Genomic DNA, 26,284 nt, shown 5'->3' on the forward strand with positions numbered 1-26,284 from the left:
GGCAAAGTCCCAGGACCAGATGGCCTCCCAGGGGAATATTACAAATTATTTAAACAGTCCCTGATTCCCCATCTGGTAAAGTTTTCCAATTATGTGATGCAGGGATATGAAATACCTTGGGATCTCCTTGGAGCAAGGATTGTGGTGATACCTAAACCTGGGAAAAATACAAAATGGTGTACCAATTATAGACCTATATCCCTTATAGATCAGGATTTAAAAATTATTACTAAAATATTGGCTAATAGACTAAAGCAGATTCTACCGGGTTTGGTGCATCCGAACCAGGTGGGGTTTGTGATGGGTAGAGAGGCATCTGATAATATTAGACGCACGATAGCGATCATAACCGACCTGAATAAGACTAAAATGCCTTCTCTGGTTCTATCTTTGGACGCGGAGAAGGTGTTTGATAGAATAGACTGGTCATGTATGCCCGCAGTGTTGGGTACTATGGGCTTTAAGGGACCCTTTATAGATGCATTACAGAACATTTACTCAACACCCACAGCAGTGATTAGAACTATGGGATATCAATCTCAACGATAGACATAAAAAACGGTACAAGACAGGGATGCCCGCTGTCCCCTTTATTATTCGCCATCTGTATAGAACCGTTGGCGGCTTCAATTAGACAATCTTCTAACATTACAGGATTTAGGATTAAAAATAATGACTATAAAATATCTCTCTTTGTGGATGATGTGCTGTTGACACTAACTAAACCCTTGACATCCCACTCATATTTGTATGAAATTCTAGGCCGGTTTTCTGCCATATCAGTTTACAAGAGCAATGTAGACAAAAGTGAAGCTATGGCAATAGTGCTACCAAACCATACAAAAAAACTAATAGAACTAAATTTCACCTTTTCTTGGGTTAAGTCCCATATAAAATACTTAGGAATTAACTTAACAAGCCAATAAACAGACCTATACAATGCAAATTATCTTCCCTTATATAAAGAATTGCACCAAGACATTAACAGATAGAAAAGTTGCCATTTTTCCTGGTATGGTAGAATATCCGCCATTAAAATGAACATGCTCCCGAGACTTTTATATCTGTTCTGAACTTTACCTATACTGGTTCCCAGAAAAGATATAAAAACTGTAAAGTCGTAAATTACCCACGTTGTAAATGGGAAAAACAGTCCAGTATCCCCTTTCATATGCTTACTAAGCATCATCAATTGGGGAGAGTAGGGGTCCCCAATGTCTTTGATTATTATGATGCTGCTAGACTAGCTCAACATATGTTGCTGGGATCAGTAAGAAAATATGTGATATGGCACAAGTTAGAGTCAGACCTTGGAAACTTTGCCACTCCAGAAGATCTCATCTGGGATAAGTCCCTTCACAAATCTATAGACCAAAACTGCCCTCAACCTACTAATTTCTCTACCCACCATTGGCAAACATTAACCAAAATCAAAAATATATTCCCGAAATACCCGGCTAAAATGCCAATTAAATATCTTGTCCCAGTAGAGTACAGGAAGCAACTGGATAAATGGGAAAATAAAGGCTTTACCGTGTGGGGGACTTAAAGGTACAGTCAAGTATAAATTAAACTTTCATTATTCAGATAGGACTTTTAATTTTAATTGACTTTCCAATTTACTTTTATCATCAAATTTGCTTTTTTCTCTTGGTATTCTTAGTTTAAACTAAACATAGGTAGGCTCATATGCTAATTTCTAAGCCTTTGAGGGCTGCCTCTTATCACATGCTTTTTAAATCTCTTTTCAACACAAAGAGACAGAAAGTACACGTGGGCTATATAGATAACACTGTGTTCAGGCACAGAAAGTTATTTAAGATCTAGCACAATACAATTATAAATTTAAGACAATAGATAATAAACAGTCACAGTCATGTGATCAGGGGTCTGGAAGAAGGTTCATAGATACAAGGTAATCACAAAGGTAAAAAGTACATTAATATAACTGTGTTGGTTATGCAAAACTGGGGAATGAGTAATAAAGGGATTATCTATCTTTTAAAACAATAACAATTCTATGGTTGACTGTCCCTTTAATGACTCAGGGCAAAATCCTACCCTTTTCTCAAGTACAAGCAGCTTTGTCCCCACTTCCTTTACCATGGTACCTATATCTCCAACTTCAGTCGGCCCTAAGCAAGCTTATACCTAATATACCTAAACAACTTAGTACTCCCCTGGAGAAATTCTGTGTAGCACTAACACCAGACCGAAAAAGAAGATCTCGCAGATATACATAACGCTACAAACAATAACTAATACAACCAAATCTTCCATCATGCTTAAGTGGGAATCAGACACTGATAAAGTGCTAGACATACATGAATGGTGTTATTTACTACACTCAGCATACAGAGGTCTTCTAAATGCAGACCTTAGAGAGAATAGTATTAAAACCATCTTCAGATGGTACTTAACACCAACTAAAACATATCACTATGGGGAAGGAGTACAAATTGTTATAGAGGCTGTCACATGGAGGGCTCATATATTCACATGTGGTGGACATGCCCTGGGGTTGCCCAAATATGGACCAACCTTTCTGTGTACCTAAGCACTATTAGAAGAACAAATCACATTGACCATGGAACAGGGTTTTCTCAATGCCCCATCATCAAGATTCCATAAACATATTAATACCTTCATAAAAATACTCTACTCTACTGTACGATAACAAGAACAACCATTGCAAAATATTGGAGGGAAAGACCCCCGACTTGACGCAGTTACAGATACATTTCGACTGACATACTCCCTACACGAAACAGCAGTGGTAATATTGGGGACAACGGAGGCATTTCAGAGGGTGTGGTTTTACTGGATGATGCATCCATCGGTAGTTAACTCATCCTCCTTAAACATAAGCAGCATACAGGGCGACCCACCTCCTAGACATGGAGAATAGATTATCTTAACAGGTAAGAAGGAACAAAACTTGCAGACAGTAATTCACTTAGGCAATAATACAGTGGTGCTGCCTCTCTCTCCTCATGAATGATTCAGGATTTATTCTACTAATACAGCATGGACACGATAATCGAACTTATAAGACCGAAGGTTTAATGTTATTGTTTTTGTTTAAATGGTTTTGTTGTTTAAAAACTAACATAGAACATACACGGCAGATACTGACTTTATTCCAATACAAGATATCACCTGTTTTCTATTATGTAAGCCAAAAGGAGTTGAAGAGCACCTTTCTGGTGAATTATTGGAATACACTGTTTGTTTTCATTCCAGAGAATGGACAGATATCATCAGGAAATTTTGATGTGCAAGAAGACTAACTCCAAAATACTTCTGTTTGGTGATTCGCTACCATAACCCAATGTATGTGATATAGATTTGTATGTTGATCCAGTTTCAATAAAAAATATTTTAAAATAAATATTAAGAGATCAATAAATATGTATTAATGCTAGCAATTTTAAGTCACAGAATGAAATTCCATCATGGGACAAAAGATTGGGATTCTAATATCTAACAGCAAGTGACACTAACACAGTAGTTTGTCTTTCAATCACATGATACAGCAGTTTTTGTATCCTGTAGCATTAAGATAACCCTTTGCCAGAACTAAGGGGCCTAGCTCAAACCCTGAAAAAGCTTAAATTATGCTTACTTGATCATTTCCTTTCTTCAGATGGAAAGAGTCCACAGCTGCATTCATTACTTTTGTGAATTCAGAACCTGGCCACCAGGAGGAGGCAAAGACACCCCAGCCAAAGGCTTAAATACTCCTCCCACTTCCCTCATCTCCCAGTCATTCTGCCAAGGAACAAGGAACAGTAGAAAAAATATCAGGATGAAAAGGTGCCAGAAGAATGAAAATTATGGCCGCCTCACAGAAAAAATACGGACGGGGAGCTGTGGACTCTTTCCATCTGAAGAAAAGAAAATTATCAGGTAAGCATAATTTAAGTTTTTCTTCATTAATGGAAAGAGTCCACAGCTGCATTCATTACTTTTGGCAAAACAATACAAAAGCTATAGAAGACACTGAATGCTAAAATGGGGGGGACAAGAGGCGGCCCATTTTGAGGGCACCGGGCCTGAAACCCCTACCCAACAAACCCACTTTGTCCGAAGCGGAGAAAACCTTGAAAAGGAAAAGGCCCCAATGACACAGACCCATAGATAGTCCACAGCCTTGCTAAAGACCACAGGAACTAGACACAACTGAGTCAACAAGCCTCCAGGAGACACCGTCGACCGGCCATTGGTCCCAAACAACACACCCCTTACTAGAGAAAGGGATCAGACTACCGTAATCTCCCACAAAGGGAAAGGACACGGATGAACATCCATCAAGGACTTCAGAAAAACCTGAATAGGGTGCAGCAAATCCCAATAAAAATGCAAGGCAAAAACCAGAAAAAACGGGCCAAGCTCAAAGAGACCCAATGAGTCTTGAAGAAACAAGGGAAGGAAACTCCCAAACCCCAAATTGTACAGAACTCACGAGGTAGGACCGGGAATCTGAAACAGAGAAGAGATCTGCTCCCAAACACAGTGCATCCGCACCCTAGAAGACAACCGAAGACTAAAGTCCCCAGAGTCACACAGATATCTAAATCATCATAAACCGCAAACACGTGCAGCACATTAGGTAAACACCTGAGACAAAACACTGCACGCAACAGTCATCCAAAGAGGACTCTGGAATTTGAAAACCTGCAGGGCAAGTAAGAAGATAGGTTCCGAACCATCAGGCTGCTAATCATCCACTACACAGTGGAAACGACACAGGCTACCCAGAGCCACCAGTCCTTCCCACAGAACCTAAACGTGGAGAAGACACAGAGCCCTCAAGGAGGCTCACCGTACCTCAACGACCCGAGGATGAAGCAACAGAGCAACACATCACCAATCCTGCTCCAAACACCAGACCAGCCCAAGAGACAGGCATGTCTGAAAGACAGGGGAACAGAAAAAAACCCAACTACAAGCCTCCAGGAAATGGAAGAATGGGAGGAACTCACTCACCCAACAGAGCTTGGGTGCCAACCTAATCCACTTTTCCAAAATAGGTATTCCCAAGGAGAACCCCCTAGGACCTGAACAGAGAAAAGTGCAGTAGCTCCCTGAGAAGCCCTGGCACAACTCCTTATAACAGTCCCGACATGGAGACTTCAACTTCCATAGTTGAAAAAAGACAAGCCCCAGAACAGCAGACCGCTATCCCTTACCACCTGTTCCAAACTCCTGCATACAGGGCAGGACAATGACCCTCCCGAGAGAGGAAAACCCCACCTCTTAAGGAAGAGAACTACCCCCTTAAAAGGGGAGAGTACATAAAAAAATCTAACACACTTTGTAAAGGTCCATGTGCCAACTATCGTGTCACAGAACCCCACACAGTGAAGCACATGCACTGTGAAGAACATGTAGCCATAGCTGGAATTGAATCTCAACTATCAGCCTATAGGCCCGCAAAATCTACAACTAAACCACTGTGGGGCACCTTCCAAGGATAAAACAGGCCCTAAGGAACATACCAGCACCCAAAGGTAAACGCAAATCCTGGCTCAGCTGCTAGCAGTTTCAACGAGCTAGCCCTTAAGCCAAAGCCTGTGTTCCCAGGAAAGCTGGGTCGCCCCAAACCAGTCCGCAGGATCATAAGTCTCCAGACATCCATAAGAATCCAAGACAGAACCCTGGATACACAAGATACCTCGTCTGAGGGATCAGACCTCACAGAGGAAGACAACCGGACTAAACCGTAGAACTGGAACAAGATTCACTTGTAATTCCCAGCCCAAGGGAATAGACACCCCTAGCAGGAGTCCACCCTCCAAAAATAAGCTAGGGCTAGACAGAGTCGCGCAAATACTCTAGAAGGGCGCCAAGGACAACACACAGGAAGACCAAGACCAGGGGAGTCACCCGAAGGTAGAGGGTAAAACAAAAGCTAGTCTCCATAGTCCTCTCAGGATACATAACCAGAGGACCAAACCCAAGGAAGAATATTGCAGAGCATCCCAAACCCCGGTAACAAAAAAAAAACCTAAGCGAAGCTTGGAGAACGAGACATCACAGCCTATCGTCCCTGATATGGAGACGACTAGCCCCCAAAAGTAGGAAAAAGCCACACGGCCGTCACTTCCTAAATTAGACAAAAACCATCAAGTAGAACCAGACATTCCAGAAGTCTCGACCCGAAGGAAGAGAACCTCAAAAGGAACAGTACCAAAAGGGACAATTCCAAAGAGCCCATAAAGGTAAAACCGCCAGGAACCGGCAGCAAGGAGGCCCGAAGCCCTCCCAACCTCCAACCCACGCAGGGAAGGAGACACTCCAAGTCCCGAAAGAAAAAACAGAATCCATTGAGTGTGTCGCAGTAGAACTCTTAGTCCCAGTTGACCAACATGAAAAGGCTAATGGAGGACTGACCCAATCCCCTATGACTCACGGACTCTCAGGTCCTCTCAGAATGCTTAGCTGAAACTTGTTAACGAAAAACAAGAAATAACACAAATAATAATGTGAAGTACTTGGCGTCCTAACCTGACCAGCCAGGCAAAACAGGCGCCACATGTCTGATTAGGCCTCAAGACAGAAGGATCTGAACCCAATCAGGACCAGCCTGAATCCACTGCCAAAGGCCGCATAGAATCCCCCCTCCTAGAGAGGGAGAAATAAGCAGATAAACATAGGACTAAAACACGTCCAAAACAAACTTCCTTAGAAGCAACAGTGCGATCAAACAAACGCGAGTATCAATTCCAGATAAATTCCTGAAGGAAATAGAAAACCAAGATGAGCTTTAAATCAAATAAAAACAATCCTAACCGGATAAAAGTAAAAAATATGGAAACCCGCAGGTTATCGCCTAAGAAGAATAGGCGCACCCGCTGGATCGGCCCTGTTCATCCAAGCTCAGGACTGGAAAGGAATACTCAATAAACAAGACCATAAGACGATTACTTCATCCCCTTATGTCCAATTATGTAAGTTATTCGAAGAAACAGACTGAAAATTCTCAGATCCATCAAGGATGGGATCTTCCGACAATGCCAAAGCGTGCCTCAAAACACGAAGGCGCGTCAATCTATACCGAAAAGCACAGCATACCCTCGCGGGAGCAAAAGACAACTCCGGCCCCGAAGGTTGACCCCCTGAGGCCTCAGGGACAGTCGTTCCCCCAGATAGCTGAACAGGCCATCCCATGCCTGAAGAGCCCTGGATAACGGAACAATATCTTAAACCAACTTATGGAAGTTGCAGATGCACCAGCGCCAAAATTATGGACATGCAATATCTTCCCGAAACCCCCTGGCGGGAACAAGTCACCTTCCGGAAAAGGATAAGCAAATTCTGGGTTACCTGCATGCGTAGTAAGCGATGGTGGAAGGGAACTCGCCGCTCGGAGGACAGAAGCCCCAGAGGCAGATGGCTCAGAGGCCCCTTGAATCCCCGATCCCGAGGAATTGAGAATTTTAATACGTCATTCAGGACATAAGTGCGCATTCTGTGCAAAGGAGTATAAACTGAAACAGAGACGTCTGTCTCCACAATATCAGACTCCTCCATAATGGGCCGAAAAATCTAAACGGCACCTGACACCCACAGTGGCTGGGGCACTCACCACCTCCTATGAACCCGACACCAGCAGACCAGAATTTCTCCGTCGCCACACGGTCAGGAATGTGGAAATGGAGACCAAAAACGTGACCACACCCGGTCACCAGGAGAACAGTATAGTCAAAAAAAGTGCGCCCGACCGTAAGGCCGCGTCACTTTCCAAAGCCGTCATCTTAACCATGAGCCAGAATGCACTACACATAAGCAAGTTGAATCATATAACAAACATGACTATAAACCCCCCTGTTCAACAACTCCCCTCAGGAGATATTAACCCTTGATTCGAAGATACAAAAGGAGCCTTACTGAGGCCCTTAGCTATAAGTTAGTCCCACAAGGTGATAGTCCCTCAGGAAAACATCTGTAAAACAGTACATTTCAGGAAGAAAGTAAAATGAAACGATCTTTCCAGAATCTGCGCGGTGGAACAAGGAACACAGCCCTTCAAGTGTGACAGATAGTAGCATCACCTCTGCCATGGACTTCAGAGAAGAAAGCAAGCAGCAAAACTCGTCAACGCTGATTGCTTGTGGAGCTGTTAAAACGAGTCGGGATGGTTTTGCAGAAAGTCTCTCCCTGCATCTACGGACTCTAACTTTCATCCAGGCTTTTACTGAAAGGCTGACAGGACTACTTAAAACTCCAGTCCCATGCCGAAGAGTACCACCCCCCATAAGAGACTGATTCAAAACTTCTAACACTTCTCTGCCAACCTCCTGGGACGAAAGGCACAGAATGACTGGGGGATGAGCGAAGTGGAAGGAGTATTTAAGCCTTTGGCTGGGGTGTCTTTGCCTACTCCTGGTGTCCAGCTTCTGAATTCCCAAAAGTAATGAATGCAGCTGTGGACTCTTTCCATTTATGAAGAAAACAGCGCTAGACCTTCTCTATCTCTACCAAACATTAAAAGGACAGTCTAGTCAAAATTAAATGTTCATGATTCATATAGGGCATGCAATTTGAACAATGTTCCAATTTACTTTCATCATCAAATTTGCTTTATTCTCTTGGTATTCTTTTGCTAGAAGCTAAACCTAGCTAGGCTCAAACTGATTTCAAAACTGTTAAAAACCAACTCTTATCTCAGTGCATTTTGACAGTTTTTCAACTTAGACAGTGCTAGTTCATGTGTGCCATATAGATAACACCGTGCTCACTCCCGTGGAGTTACTCAAGAGTCAGCAATGATGAGCTAAAATGCAAGTCTGTCAAAACTGAGATAAGGAGGCAGTCTGCTGAAGCTTAGATACAAGGTAATCACACAGGTAAAAAGTGTATTAATATACCAGTGTTGGTTATGCAAAACTAGGGAATGGGTAATAAAGGGATTATTTATCTTTAAAACAATAAAAATTCTGGAGTAGACTGTCCCTTTAAACTAGGTAGCGTACTGGCATCTGCTACAACCAGATTGTTCCATCAGACTGCCTGATAATGACTCCAGAGAACACGCTCCAGAGTTACACTAGCATTTCTTACACCTAATAGGCATCCATTTTTTTGTTTTCCGTAATTTATTTGAAAACAAAATTTATGCTTACCTGATAAATTTCTTTCTCTTGTGGTGTATCCAGTCCACGGGTTCATCCGTTACTTGTGGGATATTCTCCTTCCCAACAGGAAGCAGAGCTGTCTATATAGCTCCTCCCCTAACCCCCACCTCCAGTAATTTGACCGAAGACAAGTAAGAAAAAGGAGAAACTATAGGGTGCAGTGGTGACTGTAGTTTTAAAAATAAAAACACCTGACTTAAAGTGACAGGGCTGTCCGTGGACTGGATACACCACAAGAGAAAGAAATTTATCAGGTAAGCATAAATTTGGTTTTCTCTTGTAAGGTTGAAAGGTGTATCCAGTCCACAGGTTCATCCATTACTTGTGGGATACCAATACCAAAGCTTTAGGACACAGATGAAGGGAGGGACAAGGCAGGAACTTAAACGGAAGGCACCACTGCCTGTAAGACCTTCTCCCAAAAATAGCCTCCGAAGAAGCAAAAGTATCATATTTCTACTGAATCGATCAGAGTCCCTAGGAAGGAAACTCTTGTGAGAGGGGAAAGCGAACTCTTTTCTAAGTTCACCTTCCACCCGTGAGACCTCAGAAAGGTCAGAACAATGTCCGTGTGGGACTTGGCAACTTGAAGAGTCGACGCCTGGATTAAGATGTCGTCTAAATAAGGCGCCACTGCTATGCCTCGCGGCCTTAGGACCGCCAGAAGGGACCATAGAATCTTCGTAAAGATTCTCAGCGCTGTGGCTAACCCGAAGGGAAGAGCCACAAACTGGTAATGCCTGTCTAGGAAGGCAAACCTGAGGAACTGGTGATGATTTCTGTGAATCGGGATGTGCAGATAAGCATCCTTTAAGTCCACGGTAGTCATATATTGACCCTCCTGGATCATAGGAAGAATGGTTCGGATTGTCTCCATCTTGAAGGATGGGACCCTGAGGAATTTGTTTAGGAACTTGAGATCCAAGATTGGTCTGAAAGTTCCCTCTTTTTTGGGAACTATAAACAGGTTTGAATAAAAACCCTGCCCTTGTTCCTCTCTTGGAACTGGGTGGATCGCTCCCATAACGAGTAGGTCTTGAACACAATTTAAGAATGCCTCTCTCTTTATCTGGTTTGCAGATAATTGTGAGAGGAGAAATCTCCCTTTTGGGGGATGAACCTTTGAATTCCAGAAGATATCCCTGGGAAATAATCTCTACTACCCAGGGATCCTGAACGTCTCTTGCCCAAGCCTGGGCGAAGAGAGAAAGTCTGCCCCCTACTAGATCCGGTCCTGGATCAGGGGCTACTCCTTCATGCTGCCTTAGTGGCAGCAGCAGGTTTTTTGGTCTGCTTCCCCTTGTTCCAAGCCTGGTTAGGTCTCCAGACTGGCTTGGACTGGGTGAAATTTCACTCTTGTTTTGCATTAGAGGAAGTTGAAGCTGCGCCACTCTTGAAGTTTCGAAAGGAACGAAAATTATTCTGTTTGGTCCTTAATTTAATGGACCTATCCTGAGGAAGGGCGTGACCTTTTCCTCCGGTAATATCAGAAATGATCTCCTTCAGGCCAGGTCCGAATAGGATCTGTCCTTTGAAGGGGATGTTAAGAAGCTTAGATTTTGAAGTAACGTCTGCTGACCAGGACTTAAGCCATAGCGCCGTACGCGCCAGAATGGCAAAACCTGAAATCTTAGCCGCTAACTTAGTTAAATGAAAAATGGCGTCAGAAATAAAGGAATTAGCTAACTTAAGAGCTTTAATCCTGTCTAAAATATCATCTAACGGGGTCTCCACCTGTAGAGCCTCCTCAAGAGACTCGAACCAAAAAGCCGCTGCAGCAGTAACAGGGGCAATGCATGCAAGAGGCTGGAGAAGAAAACCTTGATGTATAAAAACTTTCTTAAGGAGACCCTCCAATTTTTTATCCATAGGATCTTTGAAAGCACAACTGTCCTCGACGGGGATAGTTGTACGCTTAGCTAGGGTAGAAATAGCTCCCTCCACCTTAGGGACTGTCTGCCACGAGTCCGGTATGGAGACATCTATGGGAAACATCTTTTTAAAGGCAGGAGGGGGAGAGAACGGCACACCTGGTCTATCCCATTCCTTAGTAATAATTTCCGAAAACCTCTTAGGGACTGGAAAAACATCAGTGTAAACAGGCACTACAAAGTATTTGTCCATTTTACACAACTTCTCTGAAACTACAATGGGGTCACAGTCATCCAGAGTCGCTAAAACCTCCCTGAGAAATAAACGGAGGTGTTCGAGCTTAAATTTAAATGCTGTCATTTCAGAATCGGATTGAAGTAAAGACTTCCCTGAATCTGAAATGTCACCATCAGATAGAAACTCCCTTACACCGGTTTCCGAGCATTGTGAGGGTAAATCGGACACAGCTAATAGAGCGCCAGAAAGCTCTGTATTTGTTCTAGCCCCAGAGCTGTCTCGCTTTCCTTGTAATCCTGGCAGTTTGGACAATACCTCTGTGAGGGCAGAATTCATAACTGCCGCCATGTCCTGTAAGGTAATAGAATTAGACGCGCTAGATGTACTTGGCGTCACTTGAGCGGGAGTTATAGGTTCTGACACATGGGGAGAGCTAGATGGCATAACCTCCCTTTTATCAGTCTGAGAATCCTCTGGTGATAAATCTTTAAAAGCCATAATATGGTCTTTATAGTTTATAGATACTTCAGTACATTTGGTACACATTTAAGAGGGGGTTCCACAATGGCTTCTAAACATATAGAACAAGGAGTTTCCTCTATGTCAGACATGTTTAACAGACTAGTAATGACACCAGCAAGCTTGGAAAACACTTTAATAAATGTGAAACAGCAATTAAAAAAAACGGTACTGTGCCTTTAAGAGAAAAAAACTAGCACTTAAACTGCAAAACAGTGTTAAAATGTAGTAAAGTCTTCGAAATTTTTACAGTGTGTGTAAGGGACTAAAGCAACATCGCACCCACTTGCAAATGGATGATTAACCCCTTAGCCCCCAAACCGGATTTAAAAAACGTCAACCACCGGTAAAAGACGGTTAAGCACCTTGCCACAGCTCTGCTGTGGCTCCTACCTGCCCTCAAATACGATTAGGGAAGAAATAAGCCCTCTATAGTGGTCCTCAGATGCAAGAGGACTCCTCTAGGGAAGCTGGATGTCTCAGTCTGAAAGAAACTGCGCATCTAAAGCGTGAAAATAGGCCCCTCCCACCATGTACTCGATGTCAGAGGGGCCTTAAGGAAATACTCCTAGGAGTATCTGACTAGCCATGTGGAAAAACTAGGCCCCAACAAAAGACTTATCACCCTCAGAAAAAAACGTCTTACTTATGTAACATGTAAACGTTTTGTCACCCATAAACACCACACTAAGTAATATGAGAATTAAAATGAGTATTACCCTGTTTAGTAAGCATGATCCCAGTCGTTGCAAAATCACTGCATCTAGCTTACCTCAAATATAAAAGGCTCTGTCAGCATTTTCTAGAACTTATCATCTCTCTAGAAATAAATATACCGAACATACCTCAAAGCAGGTAATCTGCAGACCGTTCCCCCAACTGAAGCTTTCCCATACTCTTCAGTTATGCGTGAGAACAGCAATGGACCTTAGTTACAAACCGCTAAGATCATCATCCTCCGGGCAGAATTCTTCTTCTAATTTCTGCCTGGGAGTAAACAGTACAACGCCGGTACCGTTTAAAAATAACAAACTCTTGATTGAAGGTAAAACTACACTAAGTCACCACATATCTCTTTATACTTCCTATCTTGTCGAGAGTTGCAAAGAGAATGACTGGAGGTGGGGGTTAGGGGAGGAGCTATATAGACAGCTCTGCTGTGGGTGTCCTCTTTGCAACTTCCTGTTGGGAAGGAGAATATCCCACAAGTAATGGATGAACCCGTGGACTGGATACACCTTACAAGTGAAAATATAGTTTTACTTTTATCAGGCTCATTTCATTGTAGCATACTTGGGTATACAACACTTTGCCTGGCATATTTCATCATAGCATATGTTCCCTGTGACATCTTTTCACTAGCACTTTACCTGGCACTTGCTGTGTAACATACTTTATATGAGTGTTTCTCAACTCCATTCTTCAAATGTCTATAGCCAGTCAGTTTGTAATGATTTCCCTACCAGAATACAGGTGAGTCAGTCACAGTGAGTAGCTAACTAGCCCAGGCAAGAAATTAGAATCTAGCTTGCTAAGGGTGCTTGAGGGTAGAATTGAGAAACACTAATTTTTGTGGCAAATTAAATGTTTACCTTAGCTGCATCAAGGCAAAAATAATTAAAGGAAAAGGGCTGGAGTACCCTTTGCCAACACTCCAGGTTACCCCAGAGGTACTTGTGCAAAAGTTTGAGAAACAAGGCTTTACACCACTCCAGCGACATTTTGCATGTTGATGTGAGGCTTGTGTACTGCTGCCCAGCCATGAAAACCCTTTTCATGAAGCGTCCTACACACATTTATTGTGCTGATGTTGTTTCCAGAGGCAGTTTGGAACTCTGCAGTGTGTGATGCAACAGATTATACACACTACACACTTTAGTACTTATCAGCCCACCCTGTGAGTTTACATGGTCTACCACTTTGTGGCGGGACTGTTGCTTCTAGATGCTTCCACTTTACAATAATAGCACTTACTGTTAACTGGTGGAGATCTAGTAGGGCAGAAATTTAATGAACTGACTTGTGGCAAAGATGATATCTTATGACAGTGCTACGTTATAAAGTCAAAAACCTGTACACAAGCCTCACATTAATATGAGATAAACAGGATGTCCAACCAGCACTCATAGGTGTGATGGTAAGGTGTCCATGTACTTTTGGAAACTTAGTGGGTCACTGGGAATAACCCAAACTTTCCATCCTGAGCTGAATTTAAGAATTATTTGTCTGCTGTTCAAGAAATAAACAAAAGACCTTTTAACCGCATAACCGTGAAGGTGCCTTTTTTCGCTATTTGAGACATGTACTTTTGGACACATTGGGGCCGATTTATCATGGCCCGAATGGAGCCAAATACTTCTGTTTCCGCGCGAGCCTTTAAGTTGATTGACACCACCTGCTAGCGGCCGCGAATCTGCAGGGGGCAGCATTGCTTCTGCAATGATAAATGCCGATAGCGCATATGCCGTCTGCATTTATCTATGTCTGGCGGACATGATCGCTACAGTCTCATGCTAAATTATCCCCAACTAGTCTTAAAGCCCGTGTACACGGGCCAATTTTTTATGTACCGCGGTTCCATCCCTCTCCCCCTCTCTCCCTCTTTTCCCCCCCTCCCCCCCTCTCTCTCTCCCTCTTTCCCCCCCTCTCTCACTCTCCCTCTTTTCCCCCCCTCTCTCTCTCCCTCTTTCCCCCCCCCCTCTCTCTCTCCCTCTTTCCCCCCCCCTGTCTCTCTCTCCCTCTTTTCCCCCCCTCTCTCTCTCTCCCTCTTTTCCCCCCTCTCTCTCTCTCCCTCTTCCCCCCCCCCTCTCTCTCTCCCTCTTTTCCCTCCCTCTCTCTCCCTCCCTCTTTTCCCCTCCTCTCCCTCCCTCTTTTCCCCCCCCTCTATCCCCCTCTCTATCCCCCTCTCTCTCCCTCTCTCTTTCCCCCCCTCTCTCCCTCTTTTCCCCCTCTCCCTCTTTTCCCCCCTCTCTCTCCCTCTTTTCCCCCTCTCCCTCTTTCCCCCCCCTCTCTCTCTCCCCCTCTTTCCCCCCCTCTCTCTATGTAAGGGGCCTATAGGGTTGCCTAAGGCCTTCTTCACTTTCTGTAATTACTTGAGGGGTTAAGGGGTCCTCAGGGAGGTTCAGATGTATGGCAGGGGCTAAGGAGGCCCAGCTAACTTTATAAGAAGTCTCCCACAGGCCCGGCAGCCCAGGCCCCAATGTACCACGTGGACCAGCTATGTAGAATTTATGCAGGAGGGCCAAGAAGTGTGAGCGACTCCGAAGAGAAAATCTTGTGTTTTATGGCGCTCCTGCACTTCCCCCCGTACCTCCCGGTCTCTGTTGCGTGCGCGTGGGTTCGCGTGCGCATGCGCATTGATAGTCTAACGGCTAAGGGGTTGTCAATGGCTAGGGCTTCACGGGTTCGCGTGCGCGTGCGGGGGGCTCAAAGTGTGCGTGCGCAGCAAGGGGGGTCAATGGGCTCAAATGTTTGTGAGTGTGAAACAATGGGGCTCAAATCAGTTTGTGAGTGTGAAACAATGGGGCTCAAATCAGTTTGTGAGTGTGAGTGTGCGGTAAGGTTCACAAACAATGGGGCTCAAATCAGTTTTGAGAGTGTGCGGTAAGGCGCGTGCGCGTGCGGGGTGCTAACAAACAATGCTAAGTGGGTTGCGCGTGCGAACAGCTGGCCAAGGGAGCGCGTGCAGCGGCAAGAGTTTGTCTGAACTGCGCATGACGGCTTCAGACAAACTCTTGTCTTTTATAATATAGGATATGTATGTTTTGCTTATCTAGCTAGATAAGTGTTAATTTTTAGTGTGTTACTATAGTAGAATATATATTTAATTTATAAACTAGATTTTTTTTTATTTGTTCTCCAAAATGGCCCTTATTTAAAAAAGACTGGAACCCCTAATTTAGAGGAAAAGGTAATTGCTTAAATTTCAAGAAGTGTACACGTCTCAAAATGAGTGGGAATTTACCCTTTGATCAGGAATCTCAGTTTAATGTGTTGTCATTACAGATGTGTAATGAATTTACTTTATCCAGTATAGGCTTGCAAACATGTTTTATGTGTAAACACTAATTAGTCATCTTACTTGGAAAATATACATGTTACTACAACATTACTGTATATTCAATTAGTACTCCTAATAAATAACTTCAGTTAAAAAAAAACTTATTTTGTTCAAATTACAAATTACTCTACAATTCTAAAGCACTTATATGCAGGAATGAAAAATTAAATATGAACAGTACCTTTGGATCATGAACAAATGTGTTTCCTTTGGATCCTGGTGGAAAATCCCCCGTGGTGATATACTTGAGGCACTCAATAATAGTCTGTAATATAGCAAACATTATATTATTATTAAACGTTTGAGATTTTTAATGTGATAAAATCAAAAAAGCATGTAAGAGTACAATGTCAATGTATAATACATGTAAATAATGGATTGGGGAAACAAAAACATTACAGCACCCTTTTTATTTCAGACTAAGGGTTTGTCTTCCTAAGCATTGTTTAATGTAGACCTTGTCTACACCTGGGGTTACATGTTTTTAATGTCAAGAGAATTATGTTTGCTAACTACAAATCCCAGAATGCTGCACGGCCAATGAAAGAAAGGTCCGGTCTTGTGGAAGGGTATTGGAGATAAAGAACTACTAAGAAGAGGTTGGAGTATTTACACAAAAAAAACTAAATGTGCTCCATATTGTGAAGCCTATTATTTGCATTTCACTTCCAGCTTTCAGAATATGAAAACTTTCAATTTTCAGGTTTAAATGACAAGAAAAGGCAGCAAAATAAATAAAAAGTATACCGCAAAGTTGTTTTTATTATGCATAGATATTTTATATTACTATCTCAATGAGTTTACGGTCTCTTTAACTCCCACTAAGTATTTAAACACACAGATAAATTCCTACTGCCAAGTGGGACTTTACCTCTGTGCTTAAACCATTTGTGGAGGTTAAAGAAATAGGGTAAAACAAAAATAACAATGCCAACATTTGCAGGGGCCGCCTTAAAGGGATAGTAAAGTCCAAATTAAACTTTCATGATTCAGAAAGGGCATGTAATTTTAAAAAACTTTCTAATTTACTTTTAGCAGCAAATTTGCTTTCTTCTCTTGTTATTCTTAGTTGAAAGCTAAACCTAGGTAGGCTCATATGCTAATTCCTTACCCCTTGAAGGCCGCCTCTCATCTGACAGTGTTTCACAGCTAGAGGGAGATAGTTCATGTGTTTCATATAGATAACACTGTGCTCACGCATTTGAAGTTATTTAAGAGTCAGCACTAATTGCCTGAAATGCATATCTGTCAAAAGATCTGAGATAAGGAGGCAGTCTGCAGAAGCTTAGATAGAAGGTAATTACAGATGTAAAAAGTACATTAATATAACAATGTTGGTTATGCAAAACTTGGTAATGGTAAATAAAGGGATTATCTATCTTTTTAAACAATAACATTTTCGGTGTTTACTATCCCTTGAAGGGAATTCTATAAAAAAAAAAGGGGGGGCTGTCAATGTGACTTGCAAGATGTCTCCTATATAAATGGAACTACCTGAAAAGTGAAAATTTGCTAAAGAGAGCCAAGTTAGCGGGGGGGGGGGATGCACTTTATGGAAGGATTTGCAAAGATCTTTGTGTGGGGATCTTTTACAGGAATCAATTTGGCTACGAAAATATTAGAAGGGAATGAGTGGATGCTTACTTACTCATTCGGATCCTCACAAACGATCCAAATGCACATCCATTATAGAAATCATAGCAATGTTTAATTCATCATTTTAAAGGGATTTTATATGTAATCCTTTTTTTTAAACTTACTTTGTGCAGGGTCCATTACTGTCACAGCCCCACAAGTGGCTGTTGTCTCTACTGGAAGGAAAAAGGAGAAGCTTCCCCTTTAAAGTGGTTGCTAGGAGACATATGCACTAGCTTTTTACTGTGCTCTACCAACAGGAAGTCAGTTTCTTGCCCTTGTTCAGTAGAGGACTTTTGATGCAAAAATTATGTGACAGGATCCATGAGGAGAAGGCAAGGTTTATCATGGTAGCACCCTTCCCTTTCCTATAGGTAGTAACTACATTGAGAAGTGCTGATTTTGCAAGAAAAGTGGTAAGTTGTTTGCTTTTTTTTTATATACACAATCTGCTTCTTTTTGCTTCTTTTTATATTAAGGAAATTGCATCATGGAAGAAAAGATTGGGAATCTGATATCCAACACCAGGTGAGGCTGACACAGTCACAGTCCTGAGAATCAGGTCCGCAACTAACACAAAAAAATGTTTTGTTTGTCTTTAAATCACATGATGCAACAGAGTCTTTGTATCCTGTAGCATTAAGATGACCCTTCACCAGAACTAAGGGGCCTAATCCAAACCCTGAAAAACAGCACTAGACCTTTATCCCCCCTCTACCAAATATTAAACTACTATGCATACAAGTAGGTAGCGTTCTCCTGGCACCTGCCACAACCAGATTGTTTCATCATACCTCTGAGGTGGTGGACTGCAATCATCCCGATCAGATACAATCGGGATGATTGACACTCCGTGCTAGCAGCCGCTTGGCCGCAAATGTGCAATGATAAATGCCGCCATTTGTTAAATCTACTCCAGTGTCGCCAACTAAAAGGTCTACAGGGGGGAAATGTTAAGAGAATACACCATCTACACCAATGAAAAGCAGATGTGGGATAATTCCTTTTACAATAAAAAAATCACGTCCGAGTGCGGGATTTTCCATAGCGCTGTATTACAGGTTATAGCGAAACAACCAATTCCACGATCTGAGACCAGTAGTTACGTATTTTGCGAAACAAAAATGTTTAATAAAACTCATAACTGAAATATTACAAAGTACACTAACACCCATTATCTACCTATCACCCCTTAAACCACCGGCCACCACATCGCCAACACTATAATAACGTATTAACCCCTAAACCTCCAGCCTCCCACATTGCAACTAATAAACTAAACCTATTAACCCCTAAACCGCCGCCCCCCCACATCGCAAAAAACTAAATTAAACAATTAAAGGGACATGAAACCCAAACATTTTATTTCATGATTCAGATAGAGAATACAATTTTAAACAACTTTCCAATTTACTTCTATTATTTAAATTGCTTCATTCTCCTTGGCTGAAAGGTTTATCTAGGCAAGCTCAGGAACAGCAGAGAACCCTGATTCTAGCTGTTGATTGGTGCCTGCATATATATATTGATTGTGATTTGCTCACCCATGTGTTCAGTTAGAAACCAGTAGAGCATTGCTGCCCCTTCAACAAATGATTCCAAGAGAAAGAAACAGATTAGATAATAGAAGTAAATTAGAAAGTTGTTTGAAATTGTGTTCTGTATCTGAATCATGAAAGAAAATGTTTGGGTTTCATGTCCCTTTAATGCCTAAACCTAACACCCCACTAACTTTAAATTAAAAGTTACACTATAACTATCTTAATAAAAAAATATATATATATAAACTTACCTGTGAAATAAAAAAATAAAATAAGATTAAACAATAAATTAACCTAACATAACTATTCTAATAAAAAAGAAGAGAAAAGTTCCTGGAATCTGATGAGTACTTATTTTATTAATACAAGGACCCACTGCACTCTTGTAACCCGTAAAGGAAAGCACTAGGTATGGCTTCACTCACCCTGAAGTTGAGACCAAGAAAAACAAAATTTATGCTTACCTGATAAATTCCTTTCTCCTGTAGTGTGGTCAGTCCACGGGTCATCATTACTTCTGGGATATTAACTCCTCCCCAACAGGAAGTGCAAGAGGATTCACCCAGCAGAGCTGCTATATAGCTCCTCCCCTCTACGTCACCTCCAGTCATTCGACCAAGGACCAACGAGAAAGGAGAAGCCAAAGGGTGTAGTGGTGACTGGAGTATAATTCAAAAATTTTTTTACCTGCCATAAAAAACAGGGCGGGCCGTGGACTGACCACACTACAGGAGAAAGGAATTTATCAGGTAAGCATAAATTTTGTTTTCTCCTGTTAAGTGTGGTCAGTCCACGGGTCATCATTACTTCTGGGATACCAATACCAAAGCTAAAGTACACAGATGACGGGAGGGACAGGCAGGCTCTTTATACGGAAGGAACCACTGCCTGAAGAACCTTTCTCCCAAAAACAGCCTCCGAAGAAGCAAAAGTGTCAAATTTGGAAATTTGGAAAAAGTATGAAGAGAAGACCAAGTTGCAGCCTTGCAAATCTGTTCAACAGAAGCCTCATTCTTAAAGGCCCAAGTGGAAGCCACAGCTCTAGTAGAATGTGCTGTAATTCTTTCAGGAGGCTGCTGTCCAGCAGTCTCATAGGCTAACCGAATTATGCTACGAAGCCAAAAAGAGAGAGAGGTAGCCGAAGCTTTTTGACCTCTCCTCTGACCAGAATAAACGACAAACAGGGAAGACGTTTGTCGAAAATCCTTAGTTGCCTGTAGATAAAATTTCAGGGCACGGACTACATCTAGATTGTGTAGCAGACGTTCCTTCTTCGAAGAAGGATTAGGACACAAAGATGGAACCACAATCTCTTGATTGATATTCCTGTTAGTGACCACCTTAGGTAGGAACCCAGGTTTAGTACGCAGAACTACCTTGTCTGAATGAAAAATCAGATAAGGAGAATCACAATGTAAGGCGGATAACTCAGAGACTCTTCGAGCCGAGGAAATCGCCATTAAAAATAGAACTTTCCAAGATAACAGCTTGATATCAATGGAATGAAGGGGTTCAAACGGAACACCCTGTAAAACATTAAGAACTAAGTTCAAACTCCATGGTGGAGCAACAGTTTTAAACACAGGCTTGATCCTAGCTAAAGCCTGACAAAAAGCTTGAACGTCCGGAACTTCTGACAGACGTTTGTGTAAAAGAATGGACAGAGCTGAAATCTGTCCCTTTAAGGAACTAGCGGATAAACCCTTTTCTAAACCTTCTTGTAGAAAAGACAATATCCTCGGAATCCTAACCTTACTCCATGAGTAACTCTTGGATTCGCACCAATATAAGTATTTGCGCCATATCTTATGATAAATCTTTCTGGTAACAGGCTTCCTAGCCTGTATTAAGGTATCAATAACTGACTCAGAAAAACCACGTTTTGATAAAATCAAGCGTTCAATTTCCAAGCAGTCAGCTTCAGAGAAATTAGATTTTGATGTTTGAAGGGACCCTGGATCAGAAGGCCCTGTTTCAGAGGTAGAGACCAAGGTGGACAGGATGACATGTCCACTAGATCTGCATACCAAGTCCTGCGTGGCCATGCAGGCGCTATTAGAATCACTGATGCTCTCTCCTGTTTGATTCTGGCAATCAATCGAGGAAGCATCGGGAAGGGTGGAAACACATAAGCCATCCCGAAGGTCCAAGGTGCTGTCAAAGCATCTATCAGAACCGCTCCCGGATCCCTGGATCTGGACCCGTAACGAGGAAGCTTGGCATTCTGTCGAGACGCCATGAGATCTATCTCTGGTTTGCCCCAACGTCGAAGTATTTGGGCAAAGACCTCCGGATGAAGTTCCCACTCCCCCGGATGAAAAGTCTGACGACTTAAGAAATCCGCCTCCCAGTTCTCCACTCCCGGGATGTGGATTGCTGACAGGTGGCAAGAGTGAGACTCTGCCCAGCGAATTATCTTTGATACTTCCATCATTGCTAGGGAGCTTCTTGTCCCTCCCTGATGGTTGATGTAAGCTACAGTCGTGATGTTGTCCGACTGAAACCTGATGAACCCCCGAGTTGTTAACTGGGGCCAAGCCAGAAGGGCATTGAGAACTGCTCTCAATTCCAGAATGTTTATTGGTAGGAGACTCTCCTCCTGATTCCATAGTCCCTGAGCCTTCAGAGAATTCCAGACAGCGCCCCAACCTAGTAGGCTGGCGTCTGTTGTTACAATTGTCCAGTCCGGCCTGCTGAATGGCATCCCCCTGGACAGATGTGGCCGAGAAAGCCACCATAGAAGAGAATTTCTGGTATCTTGATCCAGATTCAGAGTAGGGGACAAGTCTGAGTAATCCCCATTCCACTGACTTAGCATGCACAATTGCAGCGGTCTGAGATGTAGGCGTGCAAAGGGTACTATGTCCATTGCCGCTACCATTAAGCCGATCACCTCCATGCATTGAGCTACTGACGGGTGTTGAATGGAATGAAGGACACGGCATGCATTTTGAAGCTTTGTTAACCTGTCTTCTGTCAGGTAAATCTTCATTTCTACAGAATCTATCAGAGTACCCAAGAAGAGAACTCTTGTGAGTGGAAAGAGAGAACTCTTCTTTTCGTTCACCTTCCATCCATGCGACCTTAGAAATGCCAGTACTAACTCTGTATGAGACTTGGCAGTTTGAAAGCTTGAAGCTTGTATCAGAATGTCATCTAGGTACGGAGCTACCGAAATTCCTCGCGGTCTTAGTACCGCCAGAAGAGCACCCAGAACCTTTGTGAAGATTCTTGGAGCCGTAGCCAATCCGAATGGAAGAGCTACAAACTGGTAATGCCTGTCTAGAAAGGCAAACCTTAGATACCGGTAATGATCTTTGTGAATTGGTATGTGAAGGTAAGCATCCTTTAAATCCACTGTGGTCATGTACTGACCCTTTTGGATCATGGGTAAAATTGTCCGAATAGTTTCCATTTTGAACGATGGAACTCTTAGGAATTTGTTTAGGATCTTTAAATCCAAGATTGGCCTGAAAGTTCCCTCTTTTTTGGGAACCACAAACAGATTTGAGTAAAACCCTTGTCCTTGTTCCGACCGCGGAACCGGATGGATCACTCCCATTAATAAAAGATCTTGTACGCAGCGTAGAAACGCCTCTTTCTTTATTTGGTTTGTTGACAACCTTGACAGATGAAATCTCCCTCTTGGGGGAGAGGATTTGAAGTCCAGAAGGTATCCCTGAGATATGATCTCTAACGCCCAGGGATCCTGGACATCTCTTGCCCAAGCCTGGGCGAAGAGAGAAAGTCTGCCCCCCACTAGATCCGTTCCCAGATCGGGGGCCCTCGATTCATGCTGTCTTAGGGGCAGCAGCAGGTTTCCTGGCCTGCTTGCCCTTGTTCCAGGACTGGTTAGGTCTCCAGCCTTGTCTGTAGCGAGCAACAGCTCCTTCCTGTTTTGGTGCAGAGGAAGCTGATGCTGCTCCTGCTTTGAAATTACGAAAGGAACGAAAATTAGACTGTCTAGCCTTAGGTTTGGCTCTGTCTTGAGGCAGGGCATGGCCTTTACCCCCTGTAATGTCAGCGATAATTTCTTTCAACCCGGGCCCGAATAAGGTCTGCCCTTTGAAAGGAATATTAAGCAATTTTGATTTAGAAGTAACATCAGCTGACCAGGATTTTAGCCACAGTGCTCTGCGCGCCTGAATGGCGAATCCGGAATTCTTAGCCGTAAGTTTAGTTAAATGTACTACGGCATCCGAAATAAATGAGTTAGCTAACTTAAGGGCTTTAAGCTTGTGTGTAATCTCATCTAATGGAGCTGATTCAAGTGTCTCTTCCAGAGACTCAAACCAAAATGCTGCTGCAGCCGTGACAGGCGCAATGCATGCAAGAGGTTGCAATATAAAACCTTGTTGAACAAACATTTTCTTAAGGTAACCCTCTAACTTTTTATCCATTGGATCTGAAAAGGCACAGCTATCCTCCACCGGGATAGTGGTACGCTTAGCTAAAGTAGAAACTGCTCCCTCCACCTTAGGGACCGTTTGCCATAAGTCCCGTGTGGTGGCGTCCTATTGGAAACATCTTTCTAAATATTGGAGGGGGGTGAGAACGGCACACCGGGTCTATCCCACTCCTTAGTAACAATTTCAGTAAGTCTCTTAGGTATAGGAAAAACGTCAGTACTCGACGGTACCGCAAAAATATTTATCCAACCTACACAATTTCTCTGGTATTGCAACTGTGTTACAATCATTCAGAGCCGCTAACACCTCCCCTAGTAATACACGGAGGTTTTCCAGCTTAAATTTAAAATTTGAAATATCTGAATCCAGTCTGTTTGGATCAGAACCGTCACCCGCAGAATGAAGCTCTCCGTCCTCATGTTCTGCAAATTGTGACGCAGTATCTGACATGGCCCTAATATTATCAGCGCACTCTGTTCTCACCCCAGAGTGATCACGCTTACCTCTTAGTTCTGGTAATTTAGCCAAAACTTCAGTCATAACAGTAGCCATATCCTGTAATGTGATTTGTAATGGCCGCCCAGATGTACTCGGCGCTACAATATCACGCACCTCCCGAGCGGGAGATGCAGGTACTGACACGTGAGGCGAGTTAGTCGGCATAACTCTCCCCTCGTTGTTTGGTGAAATATGTTCAATTTGTACAGATTGACTTTTATTTAAAGTAGCATCAATGCAGTTAGTACATAAATTTCTATTGGGCTCCACTTTGGCTTTAGCACATATAGCACAGATATCTTCCTCTGAATCAGACATGTTTAACACACTAGCAAATAAACTAGCAACTTGGAAATACTTTTCAAGTAATTTACTATAATATGCAAAACGTACTGTGCCTATAAGAAGCACAGAAAAAGTTATGACAGTTGAAAATTGATAAACTGAAAAGTTATAGCATCAAATCTTTGTAAAAAACACACTTTTAGCAAAGGATTGCTCCCATTAGCAAAGGATAATTAACCCTGATAGCAGAAAAAAAAAAAATACAGAAATAAACGTTTTTTATCACAGTCAACTACAATCTCACAGCTCTGCTGTGAGTGATTACCTCCCTCAAAACAAGTTTTGAAGACCCCTGAGTTCTGTAGAGATGAACCGGATCATGCAGGGAAGACAAACTTCTGACTGAATTTTTTGATGCGTAGCAAAAGCGCCAAAAAAGGCCCCTCCCCCTCATACACAACAGTGAGAGAGATCAGTAAACTGTCATAAATTAAATAAAAACGACTGCCAAGTGGAAAAAATAGTGCCCAAAACATTTTTTCACCCAGTACCTCAGAAAATTAAACGATTTTACATGCCAGCAAAAAACGTTTAACATAAATAAATTAAGTGTTATTAAAAAGCCTGTTGCTAGTCCCTGCAAATTAGGCTAAAGTCTTATGCATACAGTATAATTCCAGTGAAGTGCCATTCCCCAGAATACTGAAGTGTAAAATATACATACATGACAGCCTGATACCAGTTGCTGCTACTGCATTTAAGGCTGAGTTTACATTATATCGGTATGGCAGAATTTTCTCCTCAATTCCATTGTCAGAAAATAATAAGCTGCTACATACCTCTTGCAGATTAATCTGCCCGCTGTCCCCTGATCTGAAGTTTACCTCTCCTCAGATGGCCGAGAAACAGCAATATGATCTTAACTACTCCGGCTAAAATCATAGAAAAAACTCAGGTAGATTCTTCTTCAAATTCTACCAGAGAAGGAATAACACACTCGGTGCTATTATAAAATAACAAACTTTTGATTGAAGGTATAAAACTAAGTATAATCACCACAGTCCTCTCACACATCCTATCTATTCGTTGGGTGCAAGAGAATGACTGGGGGTGACGTAGAGGGGAGGAGCTATATAGCAGCTCTGCTGGGTGAATCCTCTTGCACTTCCTGTTGGGGAGGAGTTAATATCCCAGAAGTAATGATGACCCGTGGACTGACCACACTTAACAGGAGAAAAGGATGATATACTTTGTTCAGCCAAGTAGACTTTCCTCTAAAGTGAGTCGCTTGATATCAAATACCGCTCACTGCTCCATGCTGGCGTTTGCTTCGAAACTCTCTGGATCCCCTCCGACACCAAAGCGTGTATGACCACGCCCCCACTAATCTAAGGCCCAATCAACGGGTTAGTCGATGACTTCTAACTTGTTAGGAGCCAATCCAGGTAAAGAGGCGGTAGGCTTGGTCTCAATAGGGGGTGTGACCTCAGTGCTGTTAGTTAACCTCGGGTAAAGGTAAAAGCAGTGTCCAGGTGCTTCTACTCAGGAGATGAAAACTGGATAAGATCTGATGGTTAAGGGTACTCCTCGTATTTCCCTTGTAGAGGTAATAGCTGTATAATGAAAGAGTCCGGAATCCCATCCATAGATAATTTTAAAAATCAATCTTTATTCTTCCATAGAGTTAAAAATAGGACAAGTAAGACAGGAGGACTGGTCTTAAGTGTTTCGACATGCAGTCGTAATCTTAGACCTAGACAAAACAATGTGTCCCCCCTCTTTTAAAAAGGCAGTTACTAAGCAGCTATTGGTCAACCAATTAACAATATTTAAATTCATTAGAGTTACACAAACCCTTAAAATCAACTGACAATATTGGCAACAATGTGTATCCTAAAACAGACATGCAGATAGTTAGGGAGATATCTACAACCAACGATCATACTGTTAAACATTGAAAAAAATACATAAAAATACACTAAATACATAAATGACTTCATTAATACATATTGGAAAGATAAGGCATATACAATGACTTTATATTAATAGTATAATCATGAAACAAGTATGAAGAAAATACGACAGGTG

The 26,284-nt window shown here is 42.4% G+C and overlaps 1 protein-coding gene across 1 annotated transcript in view; it reads right to left on the reverse strand.

Annotated features, from left to right (window-relative positions):
• RAD50 (RAD50 double strand break repair protein) overlaps positions 1-26,284 on the reverse strand; it is a 917,823-nt gene that overhangs the window by 734,849 nt on the left and 156,690 nt on the right. Inside the window, exon 3 of the mRNA XM_053719284.1 lies at positions 16,010-16,093. Coding sequence (XP_053575259.1) covers positions 16,010-16,093 — 84 coding nt within the window. The remainder of the gene's footprint in view (positions 1-16,009; positions 16,094-26,284) is intronic.

Source organism: Bombina bombina, chromosome 6 (genome assembly GCF_027579735.1).
Source record: "Bombina bombina isolate aBomBom1 chromosome 6, aBomBom1.pri, whole genome shotgun sequence".
Taxonomy (NCBI): Eukaryota; Metazoa; Chordata; class Amphibia; order Anura; family Bombinatoridae; genus Bombina; species Bombina bombina.